At 44.8% G+C, this 19,781-nt stretch overlaps 1 protein-coding gene across 1 annotated transcript in view; it reads right to left on the reverse strand.

The window, feature by feature from the left end:
* Nucleotides 1–7,065: 7,065 nt before the first annotated feature.
* Me1 (malic enzyme 1) overlaps nt 7,066–19,781 on the reverse strand; it is a 116,436-nt gene continuing 103,720 nt past the window's right edge. Inside the window, exons 13-14 of the mRNA XM_085827809.1 lie at nt 12,038–12,136; nt 7,066–7,573 (exon numbers count right to left, since the gene is read on the reverse strand). Coding sequence (XP_085683935.1) covers nt 7,403–7,573; nt 12,038–12,136 — 270 coding nt within the window. The 3' untranslated portion in view covers nt 7,066–7,402. The remainder of the gene's footprint in view (nt 7,574–12,037; nt 12,137–19,781) is intronic.

Raw genomic sequence — 19,781 nt, forward strand, 5'->3', positions numbered from 1 at the left:
TCTCATACCAGACTGCAGATACAAATTCATAAATTTAAGACATCTGTTTCATGACGCTGGCACATACGTGGCATACCCCCTCATCACTGGAAATGAATTCTAAACAACAGATAAACTCAGCATAGAGAGCGCCTGCTTACTACATTTCTTACTTTAAAAGCCCAATTTGAAGTGTTTTATTAAAACTAGATTCTAACAGCAGCAGCAGATCACAGTAAAGTCTCAGGAGTCGCCCACACTCCTGCACATACAGATTAACTCATCTGTCTTTAGAAGAAGGCATGAAGCGGGGAAGAGCTCTGCTCTTCTTACTCTATCATTTGGTGAGAAGCACCTCTGGTAGCAGAAGCAATATTCTTAGTTTAGTCATGTCCATGAAAAAACGCATGGCTTTGCTGCACCCCCACAGGTCTTGGTATTTCCCAACTGCTTCCCATGGGTCGGTACACACTGAAACTTAGCAAGAGCTGACGCTCACTGAGGAGGGCACACCAAAACCTGGGGGGGTGGGGGGGGGGAGTCAAACGATAGCTCAGTGATCAAGAACACCGGCTGCCCTTCCAGAAGACCTAGGTTCAGTCCCTAGTCCCCATAGAATGGCTCACAACTATCTGTAACATCAATTTAACTCCAGGCTATCAGATGCCCTCTTTGGCCTCTGAGGACACCTAGCACACACGTGGTACACAGACATACATCCAGAGTAAACACTCATTGTCTTAGTTAGGGTTTTACTGCTGTGAACAGACATCATGACCAAGGCAAGTCTTAATAAAACAACATTTAATTGGGCTGGCTTACAGATTCAGAGGTTCAGTCCATTATCATCAAGGTGGGAGCACGGCAGTATCCAGGCAGGTATGGCGCAGGTAGAGCTGAGAGTTCTACATCTTCATCCAAAGGCTGCTAGTGGAAGACTGACTTCCAGGCAACTAGGGTGAGGATCTTATGCCCACCCCCACAGTGACACACCTACTTCAACCAGGTCACACCTATTCCATCAAGGCCACACCTCCAAATGATGCCACTCCCTGGTCCAAGGATATACAAACCATCACACTCATATACCTAAGAAATTGTGAAGATCCTTAGCAAAGGAGCTTTTGCCAATTTTTTGTTGTTAAGAAACCAGCCTAAGAATCTCAGGACATCGCCGATGTGCCAACTGCACCTTCCTTCTCTCTGGTCTCAACCATCGCACCCCTTCCCTGAGGAGACTTGTATTCCCCTGCTAGGTCTCAGAGGGATGAATCAGTCCCTTCCAGATGCCAAACTATGCGGGCAGGACTTGGTGACACACAGAGAAATACCCTGGTACCCATGAAACATCACTGGCTACCAATGTTGTGTGCATTGAGAAACTCCTGATGAGCCAGTACAAGCCAGTACTGTCACACAGGCTGTCTAGGGTGGAAACAGGCAGCCTTGGTTAGGGAGAGGACTCAATGGCCTCATCAGACCCCTGTGGGGCCCATGGGGCTGTGGAGCTGACCCCACTGTGTAGCTCAGCATGAGTCTTCTAGGGCACAAATGAGTCTGTGAAAGCTCTGGCCAGTCTGGAAAGACATTTGCTCCTCAGCTCGTGTTTCAATCCCTTTTTATGCAGATGGAACTCAAGCTGGGGCCTCCACACCTCCCCTCACAAGGGGAAGAAAGAAGACTTTACACCATCCAATACTCTCCATGTTTGCCTAGACTGAAAACAATATAGCAGACGAATCACCTCTGTGTCTATCTCCTTAAACTAACAACATTAAACCAGCATTCACAATTGTTAGCCCCTATTGAATTCCATTAACCCTTTGTCCTTTGAAATGAAACTATGTGCTATATACAGTTAATCCTTAGAGGATTTTCCTAGATTGTTAGTAGAAATGGCTTCTGAAATAGAAACAGCTTAAGGACTAAACTTATGGACGGAAACTGGAGCAGTACATCACTGAATGAGCAGAGTACATTCAAGTCTTAAATCTACGAGCTCATGGCTGCCTCTGGAGTTCTTTCAAAGAATTCCGCTTTAACATACCCAGCACTAGCACTGAACAAAACTTTTAAGTGTATTTCCATAGACAGTTGTTAAAGAGGTTCAGATTTTTAAAACATCTCCTTGCATGTGTATACGCCTACCTTCATGCATGCATACATACGTATGACTTCAAAGCTCAGCACTGTATCCCCAGCATACTACTGCTGCTTGGGTTTGCCCATCCCGACAAGAACACACACCACCCTCCCCAGTGCATACGTGGCTTTGGGTAAGGGCTCCCTTCTCCTGCATGGTTCAGAGGAAGTAAATGGGAAAAGCCAGCCCCAGGTAGAACTACTCCAGAGTTCCTGCTACCAGGAGCATGGATGACCTTACAGTCCCCCGACTGCCCAGCTCCTCAGTACCTCCTCTAGGCTTCTGACCAATCCCTTGGCTTATGAAGGTGTGTGGACCTGCCTGGCCTGAGGGGAAGGAGCTGAGGTGGAAGACAGAGTTGGATGATCACAGGTCTTGTCACTCTCGACAGTACTAGAGACTGCTTTCTCTCTTTAATTCTCTGTGCTTTGTCAGACACATTGGGTAGGATTAGCTTTCACTGTCTACAGTGGAACCCTACCACCATTAACAGCCAAACCTCGAGGTAAGGTGGCTAGTAATTCTCCTCAATGTAAGAACAGTTTAGATGTATAGAGTTCAGAGTGGTGTTAAAGAAGTAGCTGTAAGTTGGCAGATGTATCAATAGGTGATCAGATCATGATGGTGCTAAACTTCGTCAGACGACTAATATATCTATTAGTTCTTATTGATTGAGCTGTTAATGAAGAAGTGGCTAATGAGGATGTGCTCTTTTGATTGATTGGGGGTTTTTGTTTTGTTTTGTTTTGAGACAGGGTTTCTCTGTGTAGCTCTGGCTATCCTGAAGGTGACTCTGTAAACCAGGCTGGACTTGAATTCAGAGATCTGCCTGCCTCTCTGCCTCTGAGTGCTGCAATTAGCAGATTTGGATCATTTTAAGATAGGATCTCATTGTGTGGCACAGGCCAGCCTTGAATTCAGGTGTGCTGTGGTTACCAGGACACAGTGCCTTTGAAGAACATATCCTGGCCTCAAACCTTTTGTCTGCCTCCTGACAGAATGAACTACCTCTTCGGGCACGTGCTCCTGCAATCACAGTGTTTTCTCTCCCCACAGTCCTGCAGTGAGGAGAGCAGTCCAGGGGCCCTGGGCTGACTCCCCTGAAACTGTGAGCCAAGGAAGTATTTCTCTTTACACTTATTTGCTTCACATTTTTATCACGGTGATTAAAGTAGACTAACAAGAGAGACTTTCCTATCTCTGTGAGACACTTCTCTTGGCGCCTGTCGGAACACTGCTACTGTCCCTGTCAAGTTGTTCTCTGATCATGTTCTAAGCTGGGCTGTGCTCAGCGGATAAGCACTCCCAAAGCAGTCATCTTTCTCAGTGAGCAGCCATGCTGCCTGGTTGTTAATTTTCAGACATCAATTCATGTCACCAGGCCCTGCAAAAATTCCTACACACCAAACTAGTCTCTTCACACTGGGCCAGCTTGAACCAGTCTCCCATTAACTCCTGCAGAATGCTGACATTAAGCCATTTAGGGCTTTGGTTTGGGGATTCTGTATTTGTCTGCCTGTCTGTCTGTCTGTCTTGCAGTACTGGTTGGGGATTGCACCCAGGGCCTTGGGCATGCTAGACTATCAGTGAGTTACAACCCCAGCTCCCATCTGGGTAATTTCCAATGAAGTTATTGATCTACTAATTGATGTTAAGCCTCCAGTGAATCTTTGTTCCACATATTTCATTTTTGAAATCTAGAATGTATATTTCCTTTAAAACAGTAGTTTTATTACTTTGTATATTTGTTCATATTCCCCCTCCTCCTCCAACTCCTTCTAGATCTACCACCTGCCCACCCTGCTTGCTTCCTCCCTCCCCCCTCAAGCCCAACTCTGTTGCCCAAACACTCTTTGGTGTAGAGCCTGCTCTGGAAAATGGCCGACCTAGCAGGGCACAGTTAAAGAAAACTGTCTCCTCCTCTCCCGGCAGCCATCATACGTCAACAGCTCCTCCTCTGAGGGTGGACTCCAGAGTCGCCCTCAAGCATTCTGGACCACTGAATTCTTTATACTCTATGTTTATGATAAACCTACATTTTGTCTTGCAAGGCAGATTTGCCACTCTGGAAAGCACTTTGTCGCTGCTCAGTAAAGCATCATACCTTCATGTGAACTCTTTTTTTTTTTTTTTTCCTCAAAGAGAAAGAAATGTTTTCTCCAAAACCTGAGTACGCCATGTCATTTCTTATGGAGTTGGGCAGGGAGGCTGTAAAACTTCAGTAGGATTTACAGTGGGTCAGGGCTGAGTTACAGCTTAAGCTGGTCCAGGCTCTGCTTATAAAAGCAGAATTCATCTCGCGTGTTACTGGAGTGGCCTTCCATTTTCTACATATGCTAGAATGCATTTACTCACTTCCTTGTGAAGTTCAAACAAAAACTGGGTTTGTGGTACAGTCCATGCTACATGTTCATCTTATCTACTTCCTCTTGCAGCCCCGGGCCAGAGAAAGGAAGAAAAAAGAAAGAAGGAAATAGAGCCTGCGCCTCCTGTGCTGCAGCCCTGTGGCTGAGTGACAGGCAGCAGAATGTGAGGAGAAGCCCGCCCTCCCGGCGCCCATTATGCTCCATGTTTTCTTGTCCCTTTGGTTACTTTGGGAGCCACAAGATCAAGACAGTAGCAGTAAAAAATGAAATGGAGGGCTAGAGAGAGATGGCTCAGTGGTTCCGAGCGCTTGGCTGCTCTTCCAGAAGACTGGGATTCAATTCAGCACCCACATGGCAGCTCCTAACTGTAGGTAACTTCTGTTCCAGGGGAGCCAACACCTTCATACAGATATGCATGCAGGCAAAACATCAATGTACAAAAAATTAAGATACATTTAAAAATTGTTTTAAATTTAAAAAACTGTAATGGCTCTGTCTCCTGAGAGCATTGAGTATAAACTAGCAGTGTGCTTTTACAATGTGACTCTTCCAGTTAGCATCGCCTTTCGCACATGGGATTGTACTGAATGGATGGATGGTGTCTAGGGTGAAATAACTTTCTATTAAGGAACTCCAAGGAAGAGTTACTGTCTCACGCTGGGTGTGATGGCACACATCCACGATGGGTGGATGAAGCAGCAGGCAATAGGTGCATGAGAAAAAGGCTAGCCTGGGGCTGATCTGAACTGACTAAAATATCAGTGGAGAGGAGTACTGCCTTTGAAAGATTTTGGTATCAACTTGACCAAACACTTCAATAATTTTTGTATTAATTATATTTTGAAATAACATTTTAGATATATTGGTTCAATTTATTATCAACATGAATTCTCCTTTTTTAATGAAGCTCCTAGAAAACTTAAGAATGCACTTGGGATGCTGCTGGCTAGTCTACAGTAGACTAGCAAAAGGAGAGAAGATGAAGACAAGCAAGCAGGGACTTGGACCCTGTTGCCTATGCTTATGAGCTCTGTGGGCTTGGCAAGTGACTTATAGTATTGACCTCATGAGGCAACCACTAGGATACCATGAATGAAAGAATGGACTGCAATGCATGATGAATAGCGAGTGACTGTCTAAAGCCTGCTGGGACATCTTTCCCTAAGAATAAGAAGAGGTCACTCATAGTAGCCGACCCATATGCTTACATATATATTAAATGAAGTCCACACTGGAATAAGCAATTATTAGAATATTTTAAAACTTTATAATACCTTGGTAGTGTAGACATGGCTCACAAGGTAAACACACTTGCTACTCTTCCATAGGATTCGCATTCAGTTCCCAGCACCCACATTGGGGGGTTTACAACCACCTGTACTTCTAGCTCCAGGGCATCTGACACCCTCTTCCGACCTCTGTGGGCACCAGAGAAAACCAGGGCAAAAAAAGCACATGCAGACACACACACACAAAATTTAAAAACAAAACAAAACAAATTATTTAAAAATATTAATAGCTTTTCATATGATCCCCTAAAACTCAGCACTATCATTGTCAAGTGCAGCGATGATATTTTAAGAAAAAAATGACATTTACGGTATTATTCATATTCTCTAGGCTTTAATAAATCTTTTGCATAGGTAAATACATTTATTTGCAACTACCTGACAACATGGAAACGTACAAGAAAAGATAGAAATTCTGAATCTTTCCCAAATAACTACACTGAAGAAACCGTTAGTCAAAAGTTGTCATTGGAAAGTGTGTACCCTTTTAGCTCACACCTGAAAGCATCCATATCTTCCCCTTCAAGGAGCTCACTGTACAGAGCTGCCCACCGCAAACCCACACAGGCTTTAAAGCAACTTCAAAGTCAGGGGCGTCTCTAGATACACAGAATGTTCTCGAACCTGAGCTTAGGAGTTAAGGCTGTTTCTAGTCATGCCATTATCAACGTGTCCAGTAAATTAATACCACCTGGGAAAGGCTTGCTTTTTTCTCACAGAATGGTTTGGGTAATTAACATATTTTAATATCTGATAGAAAGGTAGGCATTAGAGATGTATTTACTCATGTCATGAGCTCTCAGTCCTCCGAACTAAGCACAGGGACATTAGAGCAGGTGATCTTCATGGAGCCCGAGCTTGTCTGGGAACCACTGTCTGGCATCTGACACCCTTGTCTCAGAGGTGGGTTCCCAGGGCCCCGTCTCAAGGACCCTCCTGCAGCCCTTCTCAGCAGGGCCGGGGGCTGCTCAGAGATGAGAAAGGGTGTTTCTATGGAGTGTTTGGGAGCGAGAGCTCTACTCTATGGGATGTAACAACGACAGAAGACACCGATGAGCTAAGGCTACGCAAGGTGCTGTAAACAGCAGTGAGCTTTCTCAGAGGTGTCAAGTCAGGTGTACAAAAAGAACAAAGCTAACGGAGGCCTGGAATAAAAGTCCTGAGAAGATTTTTCTCTAGGCAACAAAGTAGTGCTTCTGTTTAGTAAACGTTCAGCTATACCGAAGTTTGTGTTTATCTTTACTGTTTAAGAGATTTTAGCAAAATAGTCAAGAAAGAACTGTAGGCATTTAATGTAATCAAGTTATGCTATATTAATTTATTACTACTGTGGGTCTTCCATTAGCTTCCTACATATCAGTGAGGACTTTCTCAGCAGCAGGTACAGTAGCTTTTAAACAGAATTCGTAAAGAGAATAATCACAAGAGAAAACATAAATATCCACAGTAAGTAAAACAAAACCGTCTAGTGTGAAATTTATCCTAATAGACTCCCATGAGTTTGTTATTAAACTAAAATCACCTTATTCTAAGCACACTATGAATCATCATAAAAGATTCTGACCCTTAAAAATCATGAAAACTTCAAGATTTTACTAATAAAGTTAAAAATCCTAGCTGTTGTGTTACTGGTTGACTTTGGTCTGTATTTTCTGGACTTCTGCAGGCCACGGATAACAATCAGGTAGGATCTGGTCATAATTAGTGCTGTACATCTGGGAGGAGACAAATTCTTCTTTGTTTTGGGGTTCAGGATAAACAGTGGCCATCTTTTCTTTGTATGCATCTTGCACAATCTAAAAATAAGGAAGGCAAGTCATTATTGTCATAATGAGAAGGTGATATTGAACACAAATCAAATTTTTATCCAATTCAAAAGTTAATTTATAATTTTTACCAGAAAAAAAGCCACACACATGAGCAAAGAAAATGAAAATGCAGCTATGAATCAGATGTAGCAAGAGGAAGGGACACTAGTGACCGGGAAGGCTCAGGAGTAAAGATTTCAGTGTGAACATTGTCACTTTTCTCAGAGACGACAGTCTTCAAAGTCTTGACAGGCCTGAGCTGATCAACTTGGACTGCTAGCTCCCTTCCATCTTCCGGACTCAGTAACGAAGTGTCCTCTGCCCTCACTTTCCTTCCCGTATTCAGATTCCCGCAACTGCAGCCATGCCTTCTGCTCCACCACCAACACAAGCACAGAGCAACCAGCTCTTTCTATCTCTCTAGTCATTCCTGTGTGTCCGTCACCTCCAACTCCATGGAAGAATTAGACATCTGGATGCTCCCAGGTACCTCACACCTGCAACCCCTTAGAGCAGCATCCTTCCTGACACTGGCTCTTCATCCTGAGTCCTCGTTCTCTGTGCAGGCAACAGCACAGTATTCTAAGTGGTACAGACTGCAATCCAGTCCTCTTCCCTCCACTGCCCCTTGCCTTCTTACTTTCTCCTCTATGTGTTAATTTGTTTTCATTTATATTGTCAAAATATGCTTAATATAGTGTGTTCAGTTCATAAGTAATGAAAACTAAAAACTGGCCGGTACAGATTGGGATAAAATATCAGGATGTTTTTTCCAAAGTACTGATTTTGAAGACTGTACCTTCAATCAACAAGACAAACATCAGCATGTGAATCTTAAATGGTGCCATTTCAATAATCTTGCAATAGTTTAAATTACTGATATTTAAAGCAGGAAGTTGAATCTGCAAGAAGACCTGCCTGCCTGCCTTTTAACTGGTGAAACTGTACAGGCGCTACTGACCCCTTGTGGCCAGAGGCTGCAAATGCCAACAGCAGACTCCTGGCCAACACAAATGTCTAAGAGCAGAGAGCCTGACTGACCAACCACAGTTTAACCAAAACTGTTAGGGGTCAAGCTTGTGTTCCCCCACATATAATCATATATGCTGGTGCCCTCACCAGTAGTACTTCAGAAGTTAAAATACGGCTTTTAGGATGGTCCTAATCCACGTCACATCGGAACAGCCAAAACACCAAGGACAAGAGGGCATATACAGAGAAAAAGTCTAAGGACACAGAAAGCAGCCCCAAGCCAAGGACACAGACCCCAGTAGAAGACAGTTACTGACATCTTGAACTTGGTGTACAGCAGCCACAAAATTAAAAAAAAAAAAAAAAAAAAAAAAACTGTTTCATTGAAACCACCCAGAAAGAGGTCCTTGGCTACGGCAACTGTGACAGATTAATACTACAAGAGCATTAAAAGGCACAAGCAGGTTCAGCTGTGTTAGAGAAAGCTTCTCTGCCTGCTGTTGCACATCTGTCCCTGTTGCTGTCTGTCCTGTGTTAGGCTTGAACGTCGTTCCCTACCTTCACGGTCAGCTTTAAAGCCCACCCTCTCCCCCCCTGGTAAAGAAGAGGAAAAGCACCCTCCCTAGAATCTGAAATACCATGTGTGCTGGCTAGTTTGGTGTCAACTTGACACAGCTGGAGTTATCACAGAGAAAGGAGCTTCAGTTGAGGAAATGCCTCCATGAGATCCAACTGTAAGGCATTTTCTCAATTAGTGATCAAGGGGGAAAGGCCCCTTGTGGGTGGTGCCATCTCTGGGCTGGTAGTCTTGGTTCTATAAGAGAGCAGGCTGAGCAAGCCAGGGGAAGCAAGCCAGTAAAGAACATCCCTCCATGGCCTCTGCATCAGCTCCTGCTCTCTGACCTGCCTGAGTTCCAGTCCTGACTTCCTTTGGTGATGAACAGCAGTATGGAAGTGTAAGCCGAATAAACCCTTTCCTCCCCAACTTGCGTCTTGGTCATGATGTTTGTGCAGGAATAGAAACCCTGACTAAGACACCATGTGTGGAGGTTTGAATGAAAAGAGCCCCACAGGCTGCTCATATGTTTAAATACTCAGTCTCAAGTTGGTATAGCTGTTTGGGAAGGATTAAGAAATACGGCATTGTTACAGGAGAAGGTCCTGTGGGGGAGGCTTTGACTTTTCAAAAGACTTTGTATCCTCCTTGTAAGTCAAGATGTTCCTGTCACCATGGACTCTAACTCTCTGAAACTATAAGGCCAGTTAAACTTTCTTTTATAAATTGCCTTGGTCATGGTGTTTAGTCACAGAAGAAAAACTAAAGCGACTAATACACTATAGTAAATACTTTAGTAACTTTCTTTACAAACGGCTTATTCAGGGGCTGACCACATCTTCTTGATAAAGGTGCAGACAAGGCCAAGACCTCCTGTGCTGTTAGCTTTATGTCAGCTTGACACAAGCTAGAGTCATCTGAGAGGAGGGAGCCTCAATTGACAAAATGTCTCCATAAGATCCAGCTGTAGGGAAACCTGTAAGGCATTTTCTTAATTCACTAATTAAGTGATGGGGGAGGCCCAGTTCGTTGTGGATAGTGTCATCCCTGGGCAGGTGGTACTGGGCTCTCAGTAAGAAAGAAGATAGAAGCCGGGCAGTGGTGGCGCACGCCTTTAATCCCAGCACTTGGGAGGCAGAGGCAGGCGGATTTCTGAGTTTGAGGCTAGCCTGGTCTACAGAGTGAGTTCCAGGACAGCCAGAGCTACACAGAGAAACCCTGTCTCTAGAAAGCAGGCAGAGCAAGCCATGAGGAACAAGTCAGTAAGCATCAGCCCTCCATGGCCTCTGCATCACTCTTGCCTACAGGTTCCTGCCTCAGCTTCCCCAAAGGACTGTGACTTGGGATACGTAAACCAAATAAATAAACCCTTTCCTCCCCAAGTTGGTTTGGTCATGGTCTTCCTTCACAGCGACAGTAATTCTAACTAAGGTGCTTCCTGTCTCTATGTTTATATGTGAGCCTGTGTCTATAGCTATAAAGCCTATTTTATAACCTCACGAAAAGAACCTCATGCTAGAGAAGGGGCTCAGCAGTTAAGAGAACGCACAGCTCTTCCCCAGGATTTGAGTTCAGTTCCCAGCACCAGTGTCAGATGGCTCATGACCCCTGGTAAATCAGATCTGATTCCCATAAGCGCCAGCACTGAAGTGAACATACACAGGTACTCAATTTAAAAAGTATATATAAAAATCAATCTTAAAAGAAAAAACAAACCCCAGTATGAAGACAGAAAGTGCAAAGAAGAAAGCCCTGTGAGGCTTATGGTCCCTCAGAGCGGTTAGCACTCGCCCACCCCAGAAGCCCCTCCCTCGCTGTGGTGGCTCAGGGATCTGCAGCTCAGGGATCCATGGCTCAGCTGCCTGCCCTCTGAGTTCTGACTGGGACAGTGGACCGTTTCCTTTTCCCTTTTTCTATCTCGTTATAAACGTGCTCTGACACTCAGGGCAAGAGGTTCTCAACCTGTGAGTCTAGCCATTGGAAACCCACACTTGTGATGGTCTTAGGAACCGAGTGAGACACTGCTCATCTACAACACTACAGTTAAGAAGGAGCAACAAGCCGGGCGGGCACACGCCTTTAATCCCAGCACTTGGGAGGCAGAGGCAGAGGCAGACAGATTTCTGAGTTCGAGGTCAGCCTGGTCTACAGAGTGAGTTCCATGACAGCCAGAGCTACACAGAGAAACCCTGCTAAAAAAAAAAAAAAAAAAAAAAAAAAAAGTAGCAACAAAACTAATCTTATGGTTGGGGTCACAACAACATGAGGGCTGTTTTAAAGGGTAACAGCATTGGGCAGGTTGAGAACCACTGATCTGCTCTAGCATGTGCTCCATCACGCTTTCTGCACCCCTAGCCTAGAAGGCACAGACTCCTCCCCCCTCCCAGTCCTCACCCAGCACCCTCCTCCCAGGAGCCATTCAGATTCCCCACCCAGTTGTCTTTCCCCAAAGCCCAGCAAGTTGTCCTTGAGTCTCTTATGATTCAGAGTGACCTTTTTTCTCTACAGGATTAAGAACTTGCCCCAGGGGCCCTGAGTCCCCTGACACTGTCTCCTTTGTCCTCAGTCTGTCAGAGTCAGGGATGTGGCAGGAGGTGCCAGGTGTAAATTTCTCTCTAGTCAGTCTATAGAAACTACATAAACAGCTCTACAGAACAACTGCAATGCTGTGAACTGTGGGAAGTCTGACTAAAAGGAATGAAATAAGTCACAGGAGGAAAATGGACAAAAATGGACAAAGAAATCTATAACGCATCCCCGTGTTTCCATCTTCTGAGGATAAAGTGCAGCTCCCCAGTAGCTCCCAACATTGTGCCTGGTTTCCCTGAGTCCTAGAAGATGAATGGACATGCACGGAAAATAGGAAAGACACACATTTAGCAAAAGGAGGAAGGGAGGGAAGTAATGAGGCTGCACTGTCTCACCTTTACTGCAATTTTCAACGAAACGTCTCGAATGGTATTCAAAGGAGGATAGAGCCGGCCTTCTTGCAGGTGTTTATCTGACACTTGCTGAGATATGACCTTAAGAAGAGAAAACAAATAAAAGTGTTTATACCCCACGTGATTCAGGGTGGCAATCAGATGGAAAACTAAAGCAATGGCCACATACAGAAACTAGGACATGAAAATGCCTGTCTAGTATCATGGCCCTTTAGCAACAGAAATGCTGAGTCATGGCAATCGCTGGGGTCACACCGAGAGAGACAGAGAAGAGAATCCGGATATCTTTTTGGTGGCAAGCCTTCCCACCGAACAATTAAATACTGGACATTTCCTGGAGAACCGGTGAAAATAAAGGGGGATAAAGTAGTCATGGAAACAGACACAGATCTGCTGGCACCCTCCACTCAAAGCCCACACAGGGAGTCCAGCAGCGCCTGCTCAGTCACACTCCCTAAGGACTTACATCTTACTCAGATGCTTGATAGCTGCTTACCCAACCACTCTCCCCATTAGCGCTCCCTATGTCACTCCCTAGCTCTGGACAGTTAACCAATAGGCCTAGATCAGCACATAACAGAGCCTCCAACAGAAAGGCTGGGCAGAGAGGAAACAGGAAACCTTCACTGGTGTGATGGTTTGTATATTCTTGGGCCAGGGAGTGGCACCATTTGAAGGTGTGGCCTTGTTCGAATAGGTGTGACCTGGTTGGAGTAGGTGTGTCACTGTGGGTGTGGGCATAAGATCCTCATCCTAGTTGCCTGGAAGTCAATCTTCCACTAGCAGCCTTTGGATGAAGACGTAGAACTCTCAGCTCTATCTGCGCCATACCTGCCTGGATACTGCCATGCTCCCACCTTGATAATGGACTGAACCTCTGAATCTGTAAGCCAGCCCCAATTAAATGTTGTTTTATTAAGACTTGCCTTGGTCATGATGTCTGTTCACAGCAGTAAAACCCTAACTAAGACAACTAGAGACATTGTGAGCAACCAAATCTTCAGCCAGTTTCTGTCTGATTCATTCTCTCTCTCTCTCTCTCCCAAACTTGGGGCTTTGTGCATACTATTCTCCCACTGAGCAGCCTAGTTTGCAGGGGAAATGAATCCTAATGACATACCCAGCTATGTCAGTATTTTAAATATTCTTCAATTGTATTTATTTATTTATTCATTCATTATTTATCAAGGTCACTATTATAAACACATGGGGAAAAAACAAGAAATAGAAAATTTTGGGTGTGTCTTAACCTCTGTGCATGTGACCTGGGGTCAGGAAACCTCCTAGAGACTGAGCTGTCATTCTTTTTGAGACAGGGGCTCACCAAGTAGCTCTGACTGGCCTGCAATTGGTTAGTTAAACCAGGCTGATGATAAATTCAGAGATCCGCCTGCCTCTGCCCCAGGTAGTTATTTTAAAGATATGTTACCAATAAGACTGCACCAGCACCAGTCCTGCCAGGGAGATCTCTAGGTTAGTGAGGTAACAGCACAGAAAAGGAGACACTGCAGGAAGAGGAGACACTGCAGGAAGCAGCCTAGTTTTCAGGGGAAATGAATCCTAATCAGGCCACAGTGACAGAGGCTAACAGGTGGAGTGAGCTTGACTGTGGGACTGAAAAGAAACTAGGAGACAGACAGACAGACAGACATACACACAGACAGACAGAGGGAGGAAGGGAAGGGAAGGGACGGGACGAGAGACAGACACAGATGGGGGTAGGTGGGTGGAGACACACACACACACACTCACTCCCAACATCATGGAGACCCCCTTATGTGAACTGGAGACAAAGTGCCCTGAATCTGGAAGTAGAGCGCTTCTGGAGAGGAAAGAGAATGGCATGCTGTCGATGCCAAACACTGGCACTGTGGGTGGCTGAGAACTTCTGACCAGGGACATCCAGGCAGAGGCAAGGTAGAGAGAAGCATTAATCAACAGCACAACTAATTCTGGATTAATGTGACTTCGTTATATAAAAATGAGAGCCTAGTGTTGTGGTTTGAGTGAGTGTTAAGGTCCAGCTCACTGCTGCCTGTCTAGCCATTTGTGCTGTCACTAACGCTGTCTCATGTGCTGTTACTAGGAAGCTTCCTCGTGCCTGAGTTGATTGCATATTCTGTAATGTTCTGTACTCTGGTGTTCCTGGAAACCAATCACAATAGAAGTCAGTATTCAGCTAGCCACAATAAGCTTAGACTCGAACCAAGTGCCAGACAGCACTTCCTGTACCTGTGTATGAGCTCTTACAGTTTTTGCTTTTATAAACAGTCCCTGGGTTAAATCCATAAGAAGCTATTTTGAATAAAACTTCCATTTTGAGTAGAGGTCAAGGTTTTATGTTCCCAAGACCTCTCTGGAAATTGACACCCTATTTGGCAGAATAACACATGTATGTGGGTAACTGACATCTGGTTGGCAAGTTAAGACATGAATGTTAGACAACAAGGCAAGTCCCCTGCCAGAGTAGAATACCCCCAACCAATGGGAGCAAGATAAATGTACAAGACATGTTCCTAAAGAAATCCCCTATCCCTAAATCCTGAATGGCCCAGATTGCTTGTGGATTACAAGGCTTAAAATCTCTGTACTATCCGGCTCATGGTCGCAACCGGTTCCCAAGTCTGGTCCAAGGCTCCATCTATCAGAACTGGCTAAATGCTCAATAAACTATTCCTGTCTGACTGATATCGGTGTTCATGTGGTTTATGAGGCAACTCCTGGACCTCCAACAATAAGAATGACGCCAACAGGATCAAATATTTGCAGGTTTGGTCCTCAGGTAAGAACTGTTTGGAATGATTGGGAAGTGGAGATCTGTTGGAGGAGGTGTGTCAAGTGGGCTTTGAGGTCTCAAAGCCCATGCCAGGCCTGTGTCTGTCTGTGTGTGTCCGTCTCTGTGTCTATATGTCTCTTTCTCCCCCCTCCCTCTCTCTCTCCTTCACCCTGTCTGTTTCTCGGCTCATCCTGCACCAAGCCTACCTACACACTGCCATGCCCCCACCATGATGCAATGGACTAACTCTGAAACTGTTAGCAAGCTCCCGAGTCCTGCTTTCTTTTATAGGAGTTGCCTTGGTCACGGTATCTTTTCACAGCAGCACAACACTGACTAAGACACCTAGACTTAGAGACTATTGGTCATGATTATATAATAAATTCATTTAACTAATTAATTTCTTGCTTTTGTGACATAGTAATAAACATGAGCTTTCCTTTGCCCCAGAGAAAGTGATCAGGGTTCCAAACTCTAAACAAAGAGGTATTAAATGTTTACTACTGAAGTGGGCATGCCATTTCCCCCAGAACAGAGAGGAGAAGACAACTACTCCTTACCAGAGCTCAGGTAGGAACAGTCCACAGGTTGTGTTGGTTTTCCTCATTTATGGATTTAAGGACTACTCAGCTATTCGATGTATCACAGGGCTCCCAATGGAGAAGCTAGAGAAAGTACCCAAGGAGCTAAAGGGATCTGCAACCCTATAGTTGGAACAACATGATGAACTAACCAGTACCCCGGAGCTCTTGTCTCTAGCTGCATATGTATCAAAAGATGGCCTAGTTGGCCATCAATGGAAAGAGAGGCCCATTGGACTTGCAAACTTTATATGCCCCAATACAGGGGAATGCCAGGGCCAAAAGAATGGGAATGGGTGGGTAGGGAAGTGGGGGGCGCTATGGGGGATTTTGGGATAGCATTGGAAATGTAATTGAGGAAAATAGATAATAAAAAATATTAAAAATTAAAAAAAAAAAACCATTTCAATCCAAAAAAAAAAAAAAAAAGAACCGGGCTGGGTGTCCTGGTGGACACACCTTTAATTCCTACAGTCAGGAGTCAGAGGCAGACAACCTGCGTGAATTTGAAGCTAGCCTGGTCTGCACAGTGAGTTTCAGGCCATCCAGCTACACATTGAGACCCTGGCTCAACAACAGCACTGATAACCTGGGGCTGCAGAGCTGGCTCAGTGATTCACAACCCTCGCTGCTGGTGGAGACGGCCAGAGTTGGATTCCTAACACAGCAGCTTACATGTCTGCAACCCCTGGGTATCTGATGCACTCTTTTGGTCCACAAGCATAAGGCGCATACTTATACACATGCAAGAAAAACACTCAAACACAGGGTGGGGCAGGGCTGGGATCTAAATCACTGAGAACATAGCTACTATCCCAAATAGGAGAGAAACAATGGAATTGTTAGCTCAGCTAGTGACAAACACCTGACACACTGTAAAAAGTAGAACTGTCCGGCTGTTTAGCACACAATGGTGTGACTCTATGTTATCTTTTTTCTACATTCATGTCTAAAATGAAAGTATTAGATAGACAGAACTTAGCCCTGTTGTGCTATGATGGAATTTTCAAATGCTGGAAAGAGCAAAAGGTTCCTGCCCATGCCAAGTCAGATGCATGTCAGCACACGTGCGACTCTGGTGGTCTGCTGCATACTGCACAGCCAAGGACAGCATCTAGAGCTACACTGTCAGGTTTCGCACACAGTCCCAAAGACTATGACCAGCACCAGGGAAGTTAACAGTCTCACTCTTCATAATTAAAACAAAGAGTCAGAACCAGAGGCTGGAAAGATGAGTTCTTTAAAGCCCACTGCATGGCACAGCTCTGCAATCAGCACCAGGAGGTAGAGACAGGAGCATCACTGAACCACACTGCTCTAGCCCGGACTCCCTCGCCGGCCAGTCAAGCCAACGGGTGATCTGTGGACTCAGTGAGAAAGCCTGTCTCAAAAGACAACCAGTGTTAATCTCTAACCCTTACACACCTTCATACACATGCATCCACCTCTGCACAGGTACACACACATGTGCTACTCACACATAAAACAACAAATACATTTTTAAAAATCCAAAAATAACCTTTCAGATTTAGTCCAGTCAATGATATTTCCAGTTTCATATGTGACCAAACGAGTGTGTGTGTGTATATATGTTTTGCCTTTGCCTTCATGAATGCCTGTGCACCTCTGTGTCTATGTCTGGTGTCCTTGGAGGACCAAAGATGACATCAAATGCCCTGGAACTGGAGTTACAGCTGGTTGTGAGGCACCATGTGGATTGGGAACTGAACCCAGGTCTTCTGGAAGAGCAGCCAGTGCTCCTAACCACTGAGCCATCTCTCCAACCCCTTCAAATCAGTTTTTGTGTATGTATACTGTAATACAGAAGTGATTAAATCTGGGGTTGTGGAATAAAGCAAGTCACCCTAATTTCTGAACTGTTACTTCAGTGAGCTGGTTAGCTGAACCAGACAGCCTTCCCTGGGCCCTCTGGCAATGAGCATCTACAGCACTAGATTTGTTCTTCCAGGCGCTTCTGTTGCACTGCTTCCCCTCTGTGTCAGCAGCTTGTTATTGTATGACATTCTGAAGAAGGGCCTTAAAGGGAGTGAACTCTTCAGTTAAAGGAGCGACATGATCTTGTTAACATCCAAAGCTCTCAAGAACAATGCCAGCCAGGAAACCCTCAGAGTCCGAGTGTTTAAATAAGAGTAGCCTTGTGGCTGGGAACATGCTTAAATGAGCATGAGGTCCTGAGGGGATCTCAGTATCTATGGGGTGTGGGCAAGGCTCTGCAGCACACACTTAGGCTCCCAGTGCTGGGGAGGTAGAGTCAGGTAGAACCCTGGGTCTTGCTGGTCAGCCAATCCAGCCACATCAGTTAGACCCAGATTTAGTGAGAGATCTGCCTTAAGGAGCTATGTGGGAAGCAAAAAAAATTACCCTAAATCCACCGTGTGTGTGTGTGTGTGTGTGTGTGTGTGTGTGTGTGTGTGTGCAGTCTTCATTAAAAGCGAGATGAAGACCAGGAAAAACAAGCAGGGGAGTGTTGTCTGAGGAAGGAGAATGCTGTGATGACATAGCTGGGAGGAAACCAGCAGTGAGAGAGCCCAGTTGCCATGGCATTGGTTGCTTTTCCTTGACTTGGTTCTGCTACTTCACCATGTAGTACAAGCTGACCTGGAGCTCTCTGTGTAGCTAAGACCAACCTTAACCTTGAAATCCTACATCTAGACCCATCCCTGAAAATTCTGGGATTATAAGTATGCATGAGCTACCATACCCAATTACATTATTTTCCTTCGAAAAAGAAAAAAAAAAAATGTTGGAGGCCGAGGGGGAGGTCTGGGTGTCACCATGGAACTCTGGGTGACCTGAAACTTGCTATGTACAGTAGACTTTTCTTGAATTCTCGGAGATCCACTTGGTTCTGCCTCCAGGGTGCTAAGATTAAAGCCCATGAACCTTTGACAGTGATCAGTAATTACTATTTATGAAATGAGAAATAATACGTATTTACCTGACATTGTCACTAGAGGGTGCTAGAGTTAAAGGAAGAAAACATGGGCTAAAGAATGAAGATCATTTTCTGCTTTCCTAAAAGAAATAGTTGTACTTTTCTTTATGTAAAAACTTTAAAATACTCTCAGTAATTACATATACATATATATGCATATATGTGTATGTATGTGTGTGTGTATATGTGTGTGTGTGTGTATTGAATTTGAGAATATTTTTTTGAACTAAAAAGAAACAAGCCAGACACATCAACTGTCACACTTTCAATACTGCAAAGAAACCGCCTGAAGAGCACTTGCAGCTTCCAGGCATCCACCCCAGAGATAGCAGGAGCTACCCAGGCTGTGCTCTTAGATCACGTCGCTGACTCTGGGGTCTGCCCTGTTCTTGGGATTCCTCTTCACAGTGCAAAGAACAGCATGTTTGCTGGAAAATGCAACCAGGTTTCATTTAGCTCCGTTCAGCTATTATGTTAGACAGTGTTTAATTTGTTGAGAAGAAACTGACCAGTTTCTGACTCATAGATTGTATTCTGCCCAAATTTGGAACACAGTTACAGCAGGACCAGCATGCTAGTTATCAGTTCATGGTGACAAATATATCCCACCCACGTCACCAGGATCCTGCTGAGGCTCGGATACAAAGGAATCGGACAGCAAGCGTAAGCTCCGAGGACCGTTTGCAGCAGGAATAACGCCACTCTCTGTGCTTCACGTTCCTCCACCGTGTCTAAGAAACTGCGGCTGGGTAAAATCAGTTCTCGACTGAACAGGACTGCCTGGCAGGTGTGCTCAGTGACCCCCTGAGGGACTTTCCCGAAATCCTATTGAGAGCTTACTTCTCCTATCAGTGGTTTCCTTAAAAAATAATCCTCATTACATTTGTATTGATTTATGGTGGTTGGGGAGGTGTCATGTGCATGCCATGACACACCCGTAGGAATCAGAGACCAAGCTGCAGGAGATGTTCTTCTACACTATGAAGTCCTGTGCTGACTGACTTCAGCTCATGAGTATTGGCAGCAAGTACCTCTATCCACTGAACCATCTCATCAGCCCCTTAGTGAGCGTGTGAACCTGCAGTGCCCTGTTTTAGTCTCATCTCTGCTTAAAAACTAGTGCAGCTTTTATTTTCTGTACTGAAGCAGTAAAGACAGACACTTCTACTATATTGTGTCAGACTTCACAATGCCATTATTTAGGCAGGCTCACAGTGGAGAAATGTGACTTACCAACATTTGGAAAAAAATACTTTCAGTTGTTTCACTGATGTCCTGAAAGTTCATCAGTAGCTAAAAGCAAGGAAAAGATCCCTCCTTTGAAGTGAAAACTAGTCGTGATGGAGAAGACTCTCACTAGTGATGCTTAGCGACTGCTACCTACTCCTAGTCTCTGCTTAGCATTCCTCACAC

Source organism: Mus caroli, unplaced genomic scaffold, assembly GCF_978045245.1.
Source record: "Mus caroli unplaced genomic scaffold, Mus_caroli_1 scaffold_11, whole genome shotgun sequence".
In the NCBI taxonomy this organism is placed as follows: domain Eukaryota; kingdom Metazoa; phylum Chordata; class Mammalia; order Rodentia; family Muridae; genus Mus; species Mus caroli.